General features: G+C 37.5%; 1 protein-coding gene across 1 annotated transcript in view; it reads right to left on the minus strand.

The window, feature by feature from the left end:
* Positions 1-18,750, minus strand: part of LOC104410412 (nesprin-1-like) — a gene marked incomplete at its 3' end in the record, with an annotated part of 123,053 nt that extends 104,303 nt beyond the window's left edge. The window contains exon 1 of the mRNA XM_010020561.1: positions 18,687-18,750. Within this exon, the coding sequence (XP_010018863.1) occupies positions 18,687-18,750 (64 nt within the window). The remainder of the gene's footprint in view (positions 1-18,686) is intronic.
* Positions 18,751-18,961: the final 211 nt, after the last annotated feature.

The raw sequence follows: 18,961 nt of genomic DNA on the forward strand, positions 1-18,961 counted from the left end.
AAGAATATATGCCATTCATTGCTTCAATACAAACGTTGAAGACAGTATCTTTTCCTATATCTCCAAAGTCATCTGGTGTGTTTACATACAGTTTGTGAATTCAGATTAGATTCTTCAAATGAAAACTTGTTTTTTCATCTACACCTCCTAACTACATAGTTGATGGCACACAGAATTTTATTAAGATGTTTCTGGATCATCCCTATCACAAAAACACAGGATTTTGTAATTCAGTTAAGACTATCTTTGACTGTCCTGTAAATACTCAACACAGAAATTTTACCACAGTCACTGGACCCAGTGGTTAACTGATGCTGGAGCAGGTTGCCACTGCACAGTTAATTCTTCTAATTCTTCCATGTTGAAATTTGTCCACACCTCAAAAGAACTTGTGGCGCCTCAGCAGTTCTTCTGTTTTGGAGGATTTTTGCCCATTGCCACTGATCTGAAGAACCTAACATTACCATCTGAGGTGGCAACAGTTTTGTAACATTCTAATAGTGTTTTCTGCTTTTTTCAGGTTTCAGAGAAAAGTTTCACACTAAGAACTTAAAAGCAGCTATGAAGCCTAAATTATATCAGTCTAGTAAGCAAATACACAATTTAAAGCTATTTAGCATGGCATAAAATATTTCAAAAATACTATAAGAAATAGCCCTATTAAATTATCTCTGGGCATAATTTTGTCAATGCATATAGAAAATAGAGTTCTGCAACAGGATAGAATTTGGTATTTTTAAACATAGGGGGAGAGGGGCACAGTTACATTTGCCCTAGGTTGCAGAAAACAGTAATTTATGGTATCTTGAAGAAAGACCACCCACCTACACCACAGTCTCCAATAGGATGGTTTTGTTTTAAAAGAAACCAATATCCAGAATTGGTGGCGTGTAGGACAAAGGCAACTGAGTTACTCTATGTCTGTAAGTTTTTACCAATATTATATTATTAGCTCACAGCTTTCCTGGCTCTGTCCAGTGTTCGTTGTCTTTTGGTTTCATAAGCTCTAAAAATAACCATCATCTAAGGGAGAAGCTCCTTTGAAGAAAACAAAAATCCAAACACAAATTCAACACAAGCATCATTTCCTTCTGATGTTTTTGTCACGATTTCAAGTTCTTCATGAAAGCTACATATGGGTGGAGTACCATGGTGACTGAAAGGGCAGCTATGACCTCAGTTACAACTCTCGTCAAAGCAGGAGAGGGGTTGGTGCCTTTTCTACAGTTATGATGTATGGTTTGTGAGGCTCTTTATGGGGTGTCACTTCCCAGTATTTTTACTTTTATTTCTTAAATGAAATATCACTGCTCATTACTATATGACAGAGATGTAGGATGAATACAGAAATGTGTTCATCCTGTTTATTTATCAGTCATAATTGTTACGTAATCATAGAAAACCACGGACATCTGCAGCTACAGGTATTTAGCTTCTACCTGCATCTCTTGTACTTGATACACTCATAAGCAGGTCTTTAAAGACTTTACTCTGCAAATACAAGAAAAGGTGGTTTGCCTTCCAAGCAGGGACGTTGTAAAAATAAATCCCTTAAAAATCTGGAAAAACTTAGATACCATAATAGTAAGGATCATACGATTGCAATAAAATTATATGAATTTGCAATGAATATGTTGCTGTTTCTTATCAGCTGAGTCCTACTTCATAAAGAGAAATAGAAGGATGTAAATGAGTACTTAATTCAAACATAAAATCACAGCACTTTTACATTTGCTGCATTCAGGTTTTTCAAATTAGACAATGAACTATGCACTCCATTAAGTATTCTTATTTTATATTTAGAATGTAGTAAACATTTTTGGTTTAGATAATAATTTGATCAACTAGACTTGAAGCATCTGTGCCTGTTGATTTATGCATATGTGTGTACACACACATAGATTTACATATGAATTTGTTAGATCAAATCTCCAACTTCACACTGCTTTAGATTTTATTTCCAGATTGAAGATTTTAAAATGCCTACCAGGAACCCAAGACTTGCTACAGGAAGTGCACAGGAGCACACTATTCATATTAACAAAAATCCATGCAAGAAGTAAACTGAGTGCATCATACTACATATCATATCCAAGCTTCAACATTGAAGCCTTCTCAAAACCTGATTAGCAGAGGGTAAACAATCAAAGAGATCTCTCCCTGGTTCCCATCCATACAAACTCCTGCCAACAAGCATGCAGCCATTAAAACACTGAACTCTACAACATGAAGTTATACTTTCAAACACTTCCTCTTCCAGTATGTTTTTATTATATCTGGGCTCCACATTGAGTCCATGTTGAGAGATGCTGCCTTTGAACAGAGCAACTTCTGCTGTTTCAGTAAATTTGTTAGGTAATCTCGCCTTGCAAAATGCAAATTTCTTATTGAAAGAGGTAAGACGAACTTACTCATTTGGACAACTTCCTCCTTTCTCTGTCTTTTGGCTTATACAGTATGTTGACTACATTTTCAATTTGTATTTGAGTCTCAGTTGCAGAAAAATGTTTAGATGTACACATTCTCTTAGTTTTGATGCTGAAATGGGTGGACAAAGGGAAACTAGAGAAATTAGATTATGCATTATATCGCTAGCCAACAACTTTTAATCTGATTTCATCTTTATTAGCGAACAGCAAAGTACAGTCAGTCCTCACCGTGGTTACAGGGACCTAATGAACTTAAACATTCTAAGCTTCGGATTCATTTGTCACAGCAAATTTTTCTCTTTAGCAAGAGGTTCATCTCAGCCTCATTCTGAGGGGTTTTTTTTTCCTCTGGTTTTGCTTTTTCTGTGTGTGGGAAAGAAGACAATTTTCCCTCCAAATAAAGCACAGCTTTAAAAGGGTAAATCTACCAAAGCAGCTTATGTCCAGCATTGCTGACAATCAGCCACCGATTCTGTCCAGTCACTGAGGAAAGAAAGATTTCTGGAGAACAGATGATCAGCATCCTGTAGCGCTGGTTTGAGACAGAATGAAAGAGGTCATGTAAATGCAGCATATGGCTTTCAGTGACAGGCTATCGAGTTTTATCTTTAGATATCAGCATCTTAGGTTAAATAGTTCTATGCTAGAATGTAAATCTAGATGACAATGCCTTAAAAAATAAATCTGAAGCAATAACCAGTGCACAATCTTAATTACATACAAATATCAGCTACTAGACAAGTTTTTAAATCTTTCTGGTTCTGCAGCAAAAAGGTAAAAATCTTGAAATTTAAATAATGCTAAAGTAACTTGCCCTCATCCAAGTGAATTGTTAGTAAAAGATGTAATGAAATTGGAAGTTTTTAAAATGAAAAGGAAACCAAGCAATAGATTCTAATAAAAAAGGCCAGAGAAAACCAGAAGTAACAATTCAGTAGTCTGAAACTAGTCTAATTACATGTGCTTAGGGCTTCAAATTATTTGAAAACTCAAGTAATGACCTAGAAAATAAGGCCCCTTTATCAGGAAAAGAGAAGTAGAAGTACTTTTTTATACAGACTAATGAACAGCTCCTGCTGTATAATTCAGAACTGATCACCACAGCAAGTGCAGCAGAATGTTGCAGGATCAGGGAAGCACCACCCAGCACCTATCACCCCGTAATTACCAGTCAAATCCTTATAGGAAGCAAGCAAGTAACAATGGTATAGACATTTTGATTGTGTTCAGAATTAAAATTACTAATTCAGATGAAAGACTTCTCCTTTTCTGAAGCAGAATACTGAGACTGTAGTCAGAAATCTAGCTTTGATTTCTCACCAAGGTAGTTCCTCAGAGGAATGTAGATAGATTTTTGCTAGCAGATATTGTACAGTGCCTTCACAATAAACCACTAGACTTAAACGAAACTTTAGGGCAAACATATTCTTAGATGTTGACTGAGACTGAGACAGTTCACAACCAGTAACACAGACAAAATTCTTGCCATGGTATTTTTTACATTTAGAGATATAAGACAGCTTTTCTTTTTATATTCAGTTTTCAGAGCAATGGTATTGTTCTTCTCAGATTCCAATCTCCTTTCCTCATTATTTTTTTGTTCAACATTTCTACCTATCAGAAGGCCATATGGGTTCCTTCTGCTTTCATTTCACTTCTTTCATTTCACTTCTTTCATTTCTACGTGTATTCCTATGTGTTAGTTTGTTCTGTTTCCTTGAAAACATTATTCATAGCTTTATACTTGTAATTAAAAATTTATCTTGCTGGTAGATGCAAAGAAAGCATTAAAAGAACATGTGTGTGTGTGTGTGTAAGCGCACGCGTACGTGTGTGAAATGGGCTTTTTATCTTTGAGGTTATTTAATCTCCCTCTCAGCTCTGATTTCTGTGGTTTACACTTTCTCCTTTGGCAACAAGAAGTAGCTAAGTGTCCAGAATTTTGAACAACCAACTCCATTCTTTTCCTTCCCTACAAAGAAAGTTCAATGCACATTTTCATGTAAGTCTGTTTATATCTCATGTAAGTCTGTTTATATCTTTCTTTTGCACTCCCATGACATTACCGTAATTCAGCTTGATACTTTTAAACTTTATCACAAACCTGTTAGAATAACATGATCTCTTTAGCCACTGGTACTAATGTTATGTTAATTAACAATGTCACTGAAATCTGCAAGAAAAATGCACAGACTCCAGATTTGGTCTCATTCAAAATACAAATATGCTAATAGTTTGCATTTCAGTCAGAGAACAATCACTGTATTGTAACATCTGTTGTTTTAAATAGTTGCATATTTGTGGTGATGAGGTTTGCCATTTTAACTATGCCAAGAATATTTTTTTATTATTATTTAAAAAAAGCACTGCAGCCTATAAAATTTTCAAAAGGTTTGGTTACTAACATATAATAATGTAGAAAATTTGAAGAAAATATACTTTTGAAACTTAAATTGTCACTCTTCAAACATGCTGCTGAATATGTAAGTTGCCATTTTTAAGCCAAATTTCAAGCTACTCCCTATTCTTGATGACACAGTTCCCACTATTTTTGGCCTTCAATACTCAGTCACCAGCTACTAATAATAAATACAAATAGATATTAGTGGCTACCTGTAGGTACATGTACACCTGATTTCTAGATAGATGTGCACCTGATTTGTAGATCCAAGGTGGTACTTAACCAGCTCAGCAGAATTTTTAGGAACTGATTTATTGTTCCTGACTGCAGTAAAGGCCATGTTGTATTCTACACTTTCATAGTAGTGGCTGAGAATGAGACCTTCTTCTATTTCTGTTCCCATCTAGAAAGTGATATGACCTGTTCTTACCTCCCTCAGAGGTCAAAATGTGCTACTACATTACACATTCACACACCTCTTTCAAAATCCAACACCCCTCCCCCCAACCTTGGCTACTTAAAAATTAGCACAATGGCATACCATTATCTAATCTCATTCACAAATTGTATGTAATTTCCTATCCAAACCTTAAGACTTCTTACTGATAAATATGAAGTGTAATTTATTTGTGCAGACAAAAGTTTCTCCAGGGAACACAGGGTTTAAATGTGCCCAAGATCTCAAATACAAACACACAGAGACAGTAAGCATGAGCTATTAGTCTCTTAGAAACTACATGTAAACAAAACAATTAACTGTTCATGATTCCTTTTATTTATTCAAATCACTTCTGGCAGTTGGTCACACCTCCAGCTTTCTTAGTAACCACACAAAGGAAAGGGCCGGCTCAGAATTATGAAAGAAGAATTATGCAATGAGGCTGTGCACAAGTTTACCAAAGCGTCCAAATAAAAGGCAATTCTGGAAAGCAGGACCAAGAAAGCAGATTATACAACTAAAGTCTTGTCCCTCCCACAACATATTGCAATGGAGAAACAGCAGATTTTCTGCTCCTGAGACAGTCAGCCAGCCAGAAAAAGAAAACAAAATGAACTTCTGTCTCTTTGGGAAGCAGAAAGCAGAAGCTTCACAGTAAGATTCAGAGTGTTATATTCAACAAAGGTTTAATTTGACTGAAAAAGCAGCAATCCAATCTTTCATTACAGCTACTGGTTTTTGGTAGAATGGATATGTATTTAGAAATGTAAACAAGGTTGTCACATAGCTTCACTTTTAAATAATGGATATGGCACTAAAGAACAAAATTAGTAGTTCGAGGACAGCCTACTAATGTTAGCCCATAATTGCTCATAAATAAGTAGGTTTTTGAAACATCAACTATGCTGAGTAATAAATACATTCACAAATAAATTTCTAATTTCTCAATGCTAATAACATTGAAGATTTTTAATTCACTTTATTTCTATGTTTATGGATCAAATTATAAAGTATTAAATCTCTGAAGAGGAAGAAAGGTATCCAAAAAGGTATAAAAGAATGCACATCATGCTTTTTAATGGCAGTATCTATCTCTAGGTGCCCAAATGCCTTTCAAATCTTATTCTTCCTGCATTGCACAACTTCAGTAATGCAAAGCAGCCAGAAATCCAGGTTAATTAGACTTATGTCCTGTCTAATCAGTCTCAAACCAAGGCATGATTATCCATGTTTTACTACTGCAACTCACATCTGCTAACAAAGCTTTAATGCCTAGAAGACCTCTGCTAAGACAGTGGTTTGATCAAGTTTGCTTTTTCACCGATTTATGATTGATTGCTCATTGGATGGTCCCACCTCTGTCTCTCCTGTCCACAAGCTAGACTTCGGGCTTCTTTAAGCATCCTGACCCCACCTCAATCAAATGTCAAGTTTCTTTGACAATACATTCCACTGGGGAAAAAATGCTAACTGGGCTGCAAATCTCTGCAATGAATCCATCCCAAACATTTCTCTCCTCATTTGGATGGGAGCACAAGCTTTGTGGCTTCTATTAAAAGGTATTTCTTGTCCTTCTCACTGCAACAAGGCATATCAGATTCATTCATGTGTGAATGGAATAGCAGCAGCCAGGCAGCAAATAGCAATCAAGTACATAGCCAATCTGACTAGTAACAGAGAATGATTGGGCTGGTACAGTGTCTGGCTTAGTAGCTCATAACTGTTATAATCAGTGATGCTGATTCTTGATTCTCTCTTGAAAAACCACAGGGTATTTATGGACTACCCAGTAGACCTAAACAGGCAGGGTTTTTTTTTGTTGTTATTAACAGGAGTCGAGCAAGAGAGAAAATTTGGCTGTGTCAGTTTCCAACCTCAGTTCTGACTCAGTACCAGGAATGGCTGCACCTCTTGAACATGGAAAAGCCTAAGGACATATTGTCAAATGAGACACTAAAATAGAAATCCTGTCCAAAACAAATAGAATGAAAAGATGGGCCTTTACACCAGCTCAACTGTAATAATAATTTACTTTAATTTCCTTGGGAGACTGAAAGTACAGTCTAAACCCTGAATTTACCACAAATAACTGTAATTTCTTACCAACAGTCAAGTCTGAAGACTACAGACTCCATTCCTAAATGATTTTTTTTATTATTATTTTTTTCACTTGTTAGGCACTATATGCAAGTAAATATTTTGCTTTGCTTTGTTCCACTGGCTTGGCTTCCTACATTTTTAAGTATTGTGATCTTGTATATAAGGGTTTTTCCCCTCCAAGGCCGGAAAGCTAACACTAATACTCTTCACCTACTATTGTGGTTATAGTTCATTCCCTTCACCTTATGGAAAGAAGATTTTTTTCTTTGTTTTAATAAGCTTAAGATAAAGCGTTTACAGAACAGCTGCTGCATTCACAAGGTCTGGAAATGAGCAGCTTTCTCGCAACAGTGCCTTAAGTAAAGATGTACAGATAGTACACACTGACATGCAGTCCTTGCACTAGATGGTGAAGCTCTACCTCTCCAAGTACACCAATGACTGATAACCTCCAGGCAGACTGGTGGAGGCATGACAGCCTATACAATTGTGACAAGCAGCTGGATGGTATGAGTAAGGTGCTGAAAGCATAAGAATGGTATTATGTTTGTACAGGCCTTCAGTGTCTCTATAAGCAAATGATAAATCTTCCCTGGGAATTCCACTAACATAGCTAAAAGAAATTCGATGATTTGCGTAAACTAAATTGTAACTCTTATTCTGCAGCAATGGCTATGTAGATACAGATGTTACTAAATGTTCCAGTTGTTATCTCACATCAGGCTGAATATAATGACAGTCTTTAGCATGAAGATTCATAAGTTTTGCAGGTTTGTGTCACAAGCCTCATAGTGTTACAAAAAGATTACATACGTTCTCCACAGACACTTAAACCAATGTGCATTGGTGAGGGCATAATGCTTTTAAAAGTACTGAAGAATACATAATAAATACCGAAATGTAATTACATGAAATCTAGCGAAATCTTGGTAAGAAAAGCTCCACAAATTATGTCTCTTAATATATTGATTATGTTCCATGTAATGAAACTCCAAACTATATTTCACAATGCTATGTTAACAACGACGCCTCAGCAGGCGAAGCTGAGAGAGGTATCAGCCAGAGGGAGAGAGGAAAGCAGGTTGAGGTGTGGGGTCTTGGCCTCCACACAGGCTGTGCCAAGCCTGGAGGAACTGTCCTCACCACATAATAGTTATTACCTGAGGGTTACTTATCCTGAAACATCAGGCTCCCTAACAGTTCCTATACTGAATTAAAATAACCACCAAGAACCCAAAATCAAACTGGATCTGTTTCAACAGATAGCATGGAAACTAGCTTTTACAATTAGCCCTAGTTCCTTCACATACCTTCTGAAAAAAACATTATATGTAGACCAGCACCAAATTGGTCTACTAACAAATGAGAAAAATAAAGCTACACAAAACCAACCAACCATAATTTGAATATAAACATTACCTGTGCAGTTAAGTAATCAATTATAACTTCCTGTAAAATGTAGTATGTTTTGAGCATCTCATTTTAGTGTAGAGAAATAGATTCTGAAGAGCTGGGGGTTGGGGTGTTGGTGGGTTTGCTTTTTTGGTTTGCTTTTTGATTTTTTTTTCCTCTTTCTTCTTTTTTAAATAGACCATTGGATTCTTAATAGGTTGTTGACACTTCCTTCATAAGGCTCCTTCTCATCTTAGATGAAAGACATAACAAGTAGCTTGTTTTCTTGCACACAGTAATAGATGATTCACTTGGATGAATACAACTGCCATCTAAAAAACTTCACTGTGAGTCTAAAATAGAATTCTGCGATATGACTCACAAGAAGCTTTGTGACAGAAACTAAGATATTTTAAGTAAATGAAGTCTAAAGTGCAAAATAAAAACTACATTCTAGAAATAGTCTGTGGAATAAATCACTAATAATGTTAGGTGCTTTTCAATCTGTGTTTTATCTACCTGTAAGTATATTCTTCGAAGCATATTATCACCCTGATAATTAAAGGTAGTGAAGCTTCTGATTTCCACAAAAGGGCAAAACAGAATTACAGGAAAATAGTACAATTTTCCCAGCAAAATATTTTGCCTTTACACTACATAAGTCTACATCAATATACAAGCATGACCAGCAATAGTTCCTCTGCAAAACCATTTTAATGCTTATAAATTAGTAATTAGGGACAAGAGACATATTGTTCTGTAATTTTCAGTTCCTCTAGTATTAAAAAACAACAGAGGTGGCATTCCAAAAGGGAGGGCTATTTATGATGATGACTACTTGTGATGTTCAAATTAGTAATACGCCAAAATGTACAAGATGTATTCTAGGAAAATACTACAGCACAGCTGTGAGAAGAAGCTTAATTTTTCAAGCCTGCAGTATACTGTGATATAAACAGGGAATGAATCAGATGTCACGAAACAGAAATGTCAAATGTCATAACCTGCACAGAAAAACCTGAAAGCATAATATTTTTAAGATATTCTGCATCCTGATACCCCCAGCTCAATGCTACTACTATAACAACCATCTGTCTAGCAGCCTTTCAGAATAGAGTACTCTCAAAAATACTTATCACTGTAATATTTTCCTTTTCAAAAATCTTTATCTTCACTAAACCCTCAAAACTGACACATTATTGTTCCTATTTAGACTTCATGAAATATCATCCCTTTCACACCAGTAATAAATATGGCAGATGGTATTTTAAGATAAAGTCTTAACTGGAAATACTTTTTGAGCCCCAGATAGGGATTTATCACAACCAACATTAAGCAGCTGCCATGTAGATGCCTACATAGGACTTGCCAAACTAGTCTGAGCAGAGTGGAGCTGGCTGAAGACAGGTTTGTATAAAACACAATCCGCCTGAAATATTTTGGATTTGCACTATATTTCAGAAGCACCATTTTTAACCACTGCCTATAAAATGATCCAAGGAAGATTTTCCTCTTGCGTTTTGCCTCCTGAATTTCGCATAATGAGTCTTGTCCTCAGTGTTTAGATAGTAGCATATAAGAAGAATATAAATTTTTGAACCGTGTTCCTCCAGAACCAAATGAAAGCAGTCTTAGTGTAAGACACTACCATCTCAACCATTTTCTGCCCTAAATATATACTTTATCCTAGATGCTGTCTTTCCTTAAATAGCAACTCAAATGTAAATATATGTTTGCCATTTATATTATCTGTGTGATCTTCAGTGCTTTGTATCTTAACTGACCATCAATCAAGCGGAAAGTGGATCACAGATTAGTTTACTAACCTGTGAGAACTGTGCTGGGATCACCAGAAGTCCAAGCAAGAAAAAAAATAAGTAGGAATATTTTGATTTATACTACATTATTAATTTGGGAAGAAAAAGCAGGAGAAAAGTAAGCAATGAGGTGCCAACATTAACTTACAAAATATTAAAAAAGTATTTTAAATCACTAACTTGAAACTTGTTAACAAAGAAAAAAACTCTAAAAATCAAAAATAGGACCATGCTTCTCTAAAATAAATGCTGCATTGAACAGACTGGCCCAGGACAGTGTTCTTACTGAGGAGAAATGAAAGCTAGCTACAGTAAAAAATAAATAAACTCAGAGGGTTCTATTCACTGAAATACTTACTGCTTTATATGACAAAACATTCTAATCACAAAATCATAGAATGGTTTGGGATGGAGGGAGCTTAAAGATCATCCAGTTCCAACCCCCTGGCAGAGGCAGAGACACCTTCCATTAGACCCGGTTGCTCAAAGTCCCATCCAAGCTGGTCTTGAACCCTGTCAGGGATGGGGCAGCCATAACTTTTCTGGGCAACCTGTGCCAGTGTCCCACCACCCTCACAATAAAGAATTTCTTCCTAATATCTAACATAAATCTACCCTCTTTTGGTTTAAAGACATTTCCCTTTGTCTTATCTCTACATGCTCTTGTAAGAATCCCCTCTCCAGATTTCTTGCAAGCCCCCTTAAGGTACTGGACAGCTGCTATAAGGTCTCCCCAGAGCCTTTCTCTTCTCCAAGCTTAACAAGCCCAACTCTCTCAGCCTGTCTTCATAGAAGAGCTGCTACAAACATTGAACAGACTGGCCCAGGACAGTGTTCTTACTGAGGAGAAATGAAAGCTAGCTACAGTAAAAAATAAATAAACTCAGAGGGTTCTATTCACTGAAATACTTACTGCTTTATATGACAAAACATTCTAATCACAAAATCATAGAATGGTTTGGGATGGAGGGAGCTTAAAGATCATCCAGTTCCAACCCCCTGGCAGAGGCAGAGACACCTTCCATTAGACCCGGTTGCTCAAAGTCCCATCCAAGCTGGTCTTGAACCCTGTCAGGGATGGGGCAGCCATAACTTTTCTGGGCAACCTGTGCCAGTGCCCCACCACCCTCACAATAAAGAATTTCTTCCTAATATCTAACATAAATCTACCCTCTTTTGGTTTAAAGACATTTCCCTTTGTCTTATCTCTACATGCTCTTGTAAGAATCCCCTCTCCAGATTTCTTGCAAGCCCCCTTAAGGTACTGGACAGCTGCTATAAGGTCTCCCCAGAGCCTTTCTCTTCTCCAAGCTTAACAAGCCCAACTCTCTCAGCCTGTCTTCATAGAAGAGCTGCTACAACCCTCTCATCATCTTCATGGCCCTTCTCTGGACTCACTCAAGCAGGCGCACACCCAGGCCCACAATTTCTTGTGTTAGGAGCCCCAGAACCCCCGTAATACAATATGATACCTAGAATTCAGTGCATACTTCAGTCATATGTGCTGCTAGTGAACTGTTTTTATTGTATAATTTCCCTGATGTTTTTGCAATACCTGCAGGTAACTCAGAACTTACCTTTGACAGAAATACATCAGATTGAAACTATTAGATACCTTAATCAGAAGAAACCTGAAGTAGATTCTCATAGGACTTGCTTCCATATGCATAAACCAGAATTAAATACTTCTAGCTATGGTGATTTTACAGCTAGCCTTAGAAACTTTCCTTATCCAATGTCAACTAATATTTAACCTGATTACCCCTGGCTGCAGCCTAACCCTTTCACATTTTTTTGTTGGAGTAAATGAAAACACTTGATCTCTTTTCTTTCTTTTTTTATCCTTTAGTGATTTTCCTTGCAGCTGTGTTTGGGGTTTTTTTATGATCTATCTTAGCCTTCACACATAAACCTCGTATTTCAGTATTTTGTTCTGAAATAATACTAATATAAATTTTCTCACATTAAAAAAAAAAAAAAAAAGAAAAAGAAAAAAGTTGAAATCCTGGTTGAATTCCTCCTGTTAAGTAACATGTGGGCTGTAATGTTATTCAGATTTCCAGTTCATTTAGATCTACTTGGCCTTCAGGTCATACAGTCTAGAGAGTCAGCAGAGTCAGAAGAGTCTATTTTCCCTTAACACACTGTCAATGAGTAATGAATTGCCTTAGTTAAAAGACTTACCTGTCTAATAATTTACACTGGCATCTTTTTTAACCCAAGAATGTTCTAAATACAAGAAAGCTGCAGGAATCGAAGTGGGACATTTCAGAGAGCGAAAGATGGCAAAGAAAACGCTGCAGCACCAGGACTACATGGAACCAGCATACAACAGGAAACCTTAACTGGGGTAGTATTTGTGACGTGGGGGTAAAGGTTAGCTGTGCAAGGTGTGCAACATGCCACTGCTGACCAAGCACACCTTTTCAAATTTGCTCACATTTACAAATGTGATCCGGCAATTTGATTTTGCAGATGATAAGATGGTAAATGGCACTGAAAGGGGAGACCCTGCAACTTGAGGTTTTGCCAGGAGCAAACCTGACCTCTACAAACCAATTGTCAGCTGGTTCAGGTCCAAGGTAAGAGGAAGAGCACTGGTGGAAATAAAGTTGGGAACATGCACACAGTGAAGCAAAGTAGCTTTCAGTAGCAGGCATCTGTTAAATTAGCTTATCTTAATGCCAAACTGTGGCTCTTGGCTCTGTTGATTTAGAGTGAAAATGACCAAAGGAAAACACCAATGAAGGTACATATTAACAAAGTGCCTATCAGTTAAATACAGAAAGATCTACTATTTGGTTAATGGTAACTGCTAGTATGGTTTGGAAAGGAAATGCTAGGATGTAAAAGGAAGAAAAAGAAGAGCTAAAGTGTAAGGAGGAGTAAAGAGGGAGAAGGAATGACAATGCAGAAGAAAACCAACCCACACCATTCTATGAATAGTGCTAATATATGGAAGGCATTCAAACTACAGACCATACTCAGCCAGAGGTATCTTTACGTAAAACAAGGACTGGACTTCAAGCTGATTTGACCTGTGTGTATTAAAGTTTTTCAGGAGTATATGAAGATTACTAGAACTATGGTTCCTTTCCATCATAGTGGGTCTTCATGAATGACCATGTTGCTTGCTTTCCCACCATAGCTTTTCCTACACAATGAAGTGTTTCTACACGGAGTTTACAAAAGCCCAAGATACCCACAAGCCAAAAAAAAGTTTAAGAGCCTAATAAGAACAGTGGTCCAATCCAGAACCAAATAGAAGATTGAGAATAATATTTGTATGCTTTCATGTCATTTGTAGAGGTTTTTTAAGACAACAAAATGATGTTTAAATAGTTGTACTTTGTATACCCTGGAACTGGTTTTACTGAATGGGGTTAAAATGGATAACAGTCTCAAAATATCAGTGTTAACAGAGCAAATTAACTGGGGTGGCATACTGTAGTACAAACTGAATTCTTGTGATCCACTATAGTTAAGGACAAAAATGTCCTTGTTGACTAAATGGGTGACCATCCAATAATGAACACAGTGCCACTCAGAAAAATTTCTCCCCAGTACAGATTACTAAATAAGAAAACGGCAGAAACAAATAAAGGGAAGGAAAAGGGGGAATGAGAAAAGCCTGTGGTACAAGTATGATACAGTGACTGTTCAACACCACCTTACAAGCCAGTAACAGCAAGTCAGCACACAGGAGTGGCAAGGTCCAGAAGAATGGGCCACTGACTTTCTCATGGTTTTCTTTTTTTAATTTTCTCCAGAACAGCATGAGCATGATTGCAGTTTGTGTGTAACAGTGTAGTATTTACAGAAAAGGCTGAGTTTCATGATGGCAGAGATTACAAAGAGATTACAAATAAGGTTTACTAACTTGTTTTCCAGTGCTCCATGCTTCGATTTTTGCAGCTATTAAAAATGTTATAATTATCTTCTATGTATGACCAGCTACAATGCTAATGAAACTTGCACTTCCTGTAAGATAAGGAGCAGTGGTTTTGTGCTAATTGGCATTTAATTCCTCAAGTAATCCCAAAGACAATCCCAGAAATGTAACTCAAATCTGTGGTGTACACCAGTTCTGCTTGGCTTTTGTGAGTACTTTTATAATATGAACAGGGAAGGATAAGCATGAGGTACTGTAGAAAACCTTGAACTGTGCTAGCAAGGAATAAATTATGCAAATAATTACATGAAAGAATGTCACCAGTTCATTCTGTAGTCCTATGAGGATGGATTCCTCATGCTTAAGCTCAGGAATGAAAAACATCAGGTGTCATCTCTGTACTCTCTCATCTCTCTCTTTAGCCAATGAGGAGATAAGAACTCTAAGAAAATTAATTACACCCTTCTTACACACCTGCCTTATGTTGCATTAGCTCCTGTAGTAGTCACGCCACCTTTTGAGTTCCTGGAAGCCCAACTTTCCTGACCCAGGTGAGAGGGACCTGGCAGCCCCTGCACACTGAGCAGGGTAGCACAGTTTGGGCGAGTGCTGAGGGAAGGATAGGCAGTAACCAGAAGCCAGTGGAAAGATGCTACATGCAGCTAAAGATACATGACTAGCAAAAGAGTGAGATAGAGAGCAAGTATGACTTCTGCGGATTTATACCTACCTTAGCCTTTCCACAAAGCCACCTCCTCACCTCCCCATTTAAAGTGGTAAGGCCACTCTTTTCTGTAACCCTTGCCTACTTTATATGTTACCAAATTTCCAGGATTAAAATAGAATGGGAAAGATTTTTGCTTCAAAAACATACCCTTATTAATTAAAATTCAAGTGACAAAGGATCATACTCCTTCTGGAGAGGCTTGTCTCTCTCCCTTGAGTGCAGACTGAGCTATAATAAATAGCCCTATGTCTCAATTTTCATCAGGATGACAGACATGATGAAATTAGAGATGGTAAATCTTACTCTCAGTGGCCACCTCTCTCCTGTGCCCTGCTGGTCTGGACTAAAGATCTTCCATTCTTCTGGGCAGAGAGAGCAATACCACAACAAGCCTTTGCCTGGGCACTACAGGATGAGAGAAGTTGTATGTACACGTTCATACAAACCCACAGCCCAGGACGCTGCATTATCTTTATAATTGTTTGTCCCAAGTGGATGTCTGAGGCAGTGATATGCAGTCTTATTCAAAAACTCTGTAACAGTTACAGAGAGTATTGCAAGTGCCACAATCACCAAAGGAAAGTGGAAGGGTTTTTTTGAAACAAACAAACAAACAAAAAAAAACCCTCCTAAAATCCCAAACAAATAAAAAAGAAAACAAACCAACCAACAAAAAACAACAAACCAAATTAAAAAAAAGCACCAAACAAACAAACAAAACAAACAAAAAAAAAACCCCACCAAAAATCAAAAATCAAAACCAAAAAAACATCAACCAAACAAACAAAAATCCCAACAACGAAAAACCCTACCAAGCAACCCACCGGAACTAACTTTGTTGCTCACTGACAGTTTTTAGGGCAGCTGATGTTACTGCATTCACTTACAGAATGTACAAGAGAGATTTCAAAACTGGTGTGGAGAATCCCAGTGAAGAGTGGCATTTTTCTGATTTTTCCTACGCTTTCCCACCACAAACACTTACTGGAAACCTGTGAGGTGAATAAGAGACAGTAGTGTGGAGAAGGGAGCACAGCTTGCTTTACCTCTCTCCTTCAATGCTGACAAATTGCCAGCACTGACATCTGGCAGCTCTGACAGTGTCACAAAAGAACTCTCCCACCTCAGCTTACAGCCAGGTACAAAAGCAAGTGTTGTGAAGCACAATGGCTACCTTGGCAGTGACTGAGGATCCCCCAAACCATCTCCATTCCTGTTACACTGTGAATACTGTCAGTTCTACTCTCACCGTAAGCTATACACCCAGCTCCAACTACACCGATTCTGGGCTGCCATGAAAACGTGACAAGAAACATCTTTGTGTTCCTATGTCTGTACCTGCTTCTATTTCAGCTGACTATAATTTCAGAAAGGCAGATCAATCTTAATTCACAAGGACTAAGGTAGTCGCACTGCAGACTGCCTGCTCATCCATAATGCAGAACTACAGACTAAAAAAAGACTTCGGCTCCAAGCACTCCAATCTTGGCACAGGTGATTTATTGAAGTATTGCTTCTGCAGCAAAACTCAGATCCCAGCAATACCAAGCAGAACTGGTTACATCTGAGAAGCAAAGGATCCAGTTATAGGTGTGACTTCAAACTAACACACAGTGCCAAATTTGCACTTAGTTTATATGTTTTCTTTGAAAATGTCTTCATTTAAAAGGTGACTTCATTATTTTTGATTCTTTTCCAGAAAGATGAAGTTCCCATATAGCATGCTGAACTATATATCAGATTTCAACAGCACAAAATACATAGAAATTAGAAACAATAATGTAAAAAATCTAAACTGCAAATTAACAGAACAGTCATTTTGTCGGCAACAGCTGTACAGATGTTCAGAAAGTTAGTATATAATAGTCTGATAATTAATAGTCCACATATTCTGTAAACACTTCATGTAGCATCCTCCTTACCCATTGCTTCAGAGTACCCGCCTGGCTCATCCTCCCTGAACACAGCTCAGCTCCTTGATCCCTTCCTTTGCAATATGCCTCCATAACCTTTGAGAACCTCTGCTACTTCTCACATCCATTGCTTCATATTCCTCAGAAAGTCTCCCAGTTTCATAATCATTTAATTTCTTGCTTCAAAACTCTTCTCCTCACCCCCTCCCCCCCGAAATCTTATTAAGAACGTGATCTCTTTTATACACACACACACAGAGTTCACTAAAACCCCTGTCTGTCCTGTGAGCAAGGTTGTCTCATTGTACCCTTGCACTCTCTCACTCATTTGTGTCATCCTGGAGTGTCTTATCTTAATGTTTAAACCACACATTCTCTGAGCAGGGAATATTTCCTCACTGTGTTTGTGGGCACTTTGAACAACCATTTAGTAAGACTGCAGCCTAAGAATTAGCAGACACAAATGAAAATAACAAGGAAAAAGATAGTTACTGTACAACAGGCTGGGGAACAATAAGCAGAAGCATTTTGGAATTGGAAAAGTGCTGTAGCAGGTTTAAATAGGACAGACCATACATTTTTGTTTATTCTTTTATTTATCTACCAAGGCTACATGGAAATTATGCCTGCTAGTTGTAGCTGGTGGCTTGGAAGCTGAGTTTAGATATCCTGAACTGAAAAACAATAAATGGAAGGAAAAGCCATGGGAAGATAAAACTTCCACATTTAGAAGATGCAGAAAGGGGTAGTAAAGGTTCTGTGCATATACGCTTTTGCTGAAGTCAGTAGAAGCTGGTGTGTAAAGAAAGAGGTCAGGGATTTGTGATCATGTTTAAAAGTTAGGAGTGAAACCTACAGCAGCACTGACTTTTTGTTTCTAGTCAATGTCATCATTTGAACAAAAACATACATTCTGATTGCATGATTTTAGCTGCAGCAATTAGATGTATGCCTTCTAAACAGATAAGACTATATTAATGCTTTACTATAAGAACTTAAAAACATAAAGAATACTCAAAGAATACTGCAAAGATATCCTGTAGTATGTTAGTTAAACAAACCTTTTAGTTTGGTACCTAAAAGGTTGCCAACTTCGGCACTTATAATTAGCTCACCGAGTTATGAATTCTTCAATGCTTAACAATATAATGAGATACAGCTCTTGTTTAGAGGCAGCAAGTATTGCTAAACTAGTAAATACTGGTTTATCAGTAGAGTAGATTTACCCAAAGAGTTCATAGCTGAAAAAAGGGTAGATATAATTTCTATTCTCTTTTCTTTGAGAAAACAGGTGAACAATTAGGTCATGTGCAGGAAACAGAAACCAGTCTCATAAATTCATTGTCCTGTCCCATGGATTAATAATGTCTGCTCCTCTTAAACACCTCTATTAATGCTATACTAAAGGACTCTTGCAATCAAAGCCCTTCAGATATATTACAAATATTTTCCAGTAGATAAGTTCAGAACAGTTATTAAACTTCAGAAATATTGTCCTGACTGCACCATAGTAAAAAACGGGAACCTCCATTTATGAATGGGTGGCAAAGCGCACTAGCTCAAGTCAGTCTCTTACCTTGAAGTCGTTGCATGACATTAGCAATATCTCTTGATCTTGCCACTAGTCGGGATGAGGCCATGATCTCTTTGCAGCGAGTCCACTTTCCCTAACAGACGTGAGATGAGGATCCTTTAGGGTTCAACCCTCTGCCCTGGCAGAGAGTGCCTGAGGCAGTCAGATGCCTCCAGTCTAATGCCAGTCCTCACAATGCAGGCAAGTGACTTCAGTGCCTGAGAAAGAAAGAACAAGGTTTAGAGGAAACTTTTACCACCTCTGCAAACATCTGAGTC

The sequence above is a fragment of the Nestor notabilis genome, unplaced genomic scaffold, assembly GCF_000696875.1.
Source record: "Nestor notabilis isolate BGI_N333 unplaced genomic scaffold, ASM69687v1 scaffold15418, whole genome shotgun sequence".
NCBI classification, from domain to species: Eukaryota; Metazoa; Chordata; class Aves; order Psittaciformes; family Psittacidae; genus Nestor; species Nestor notabilis.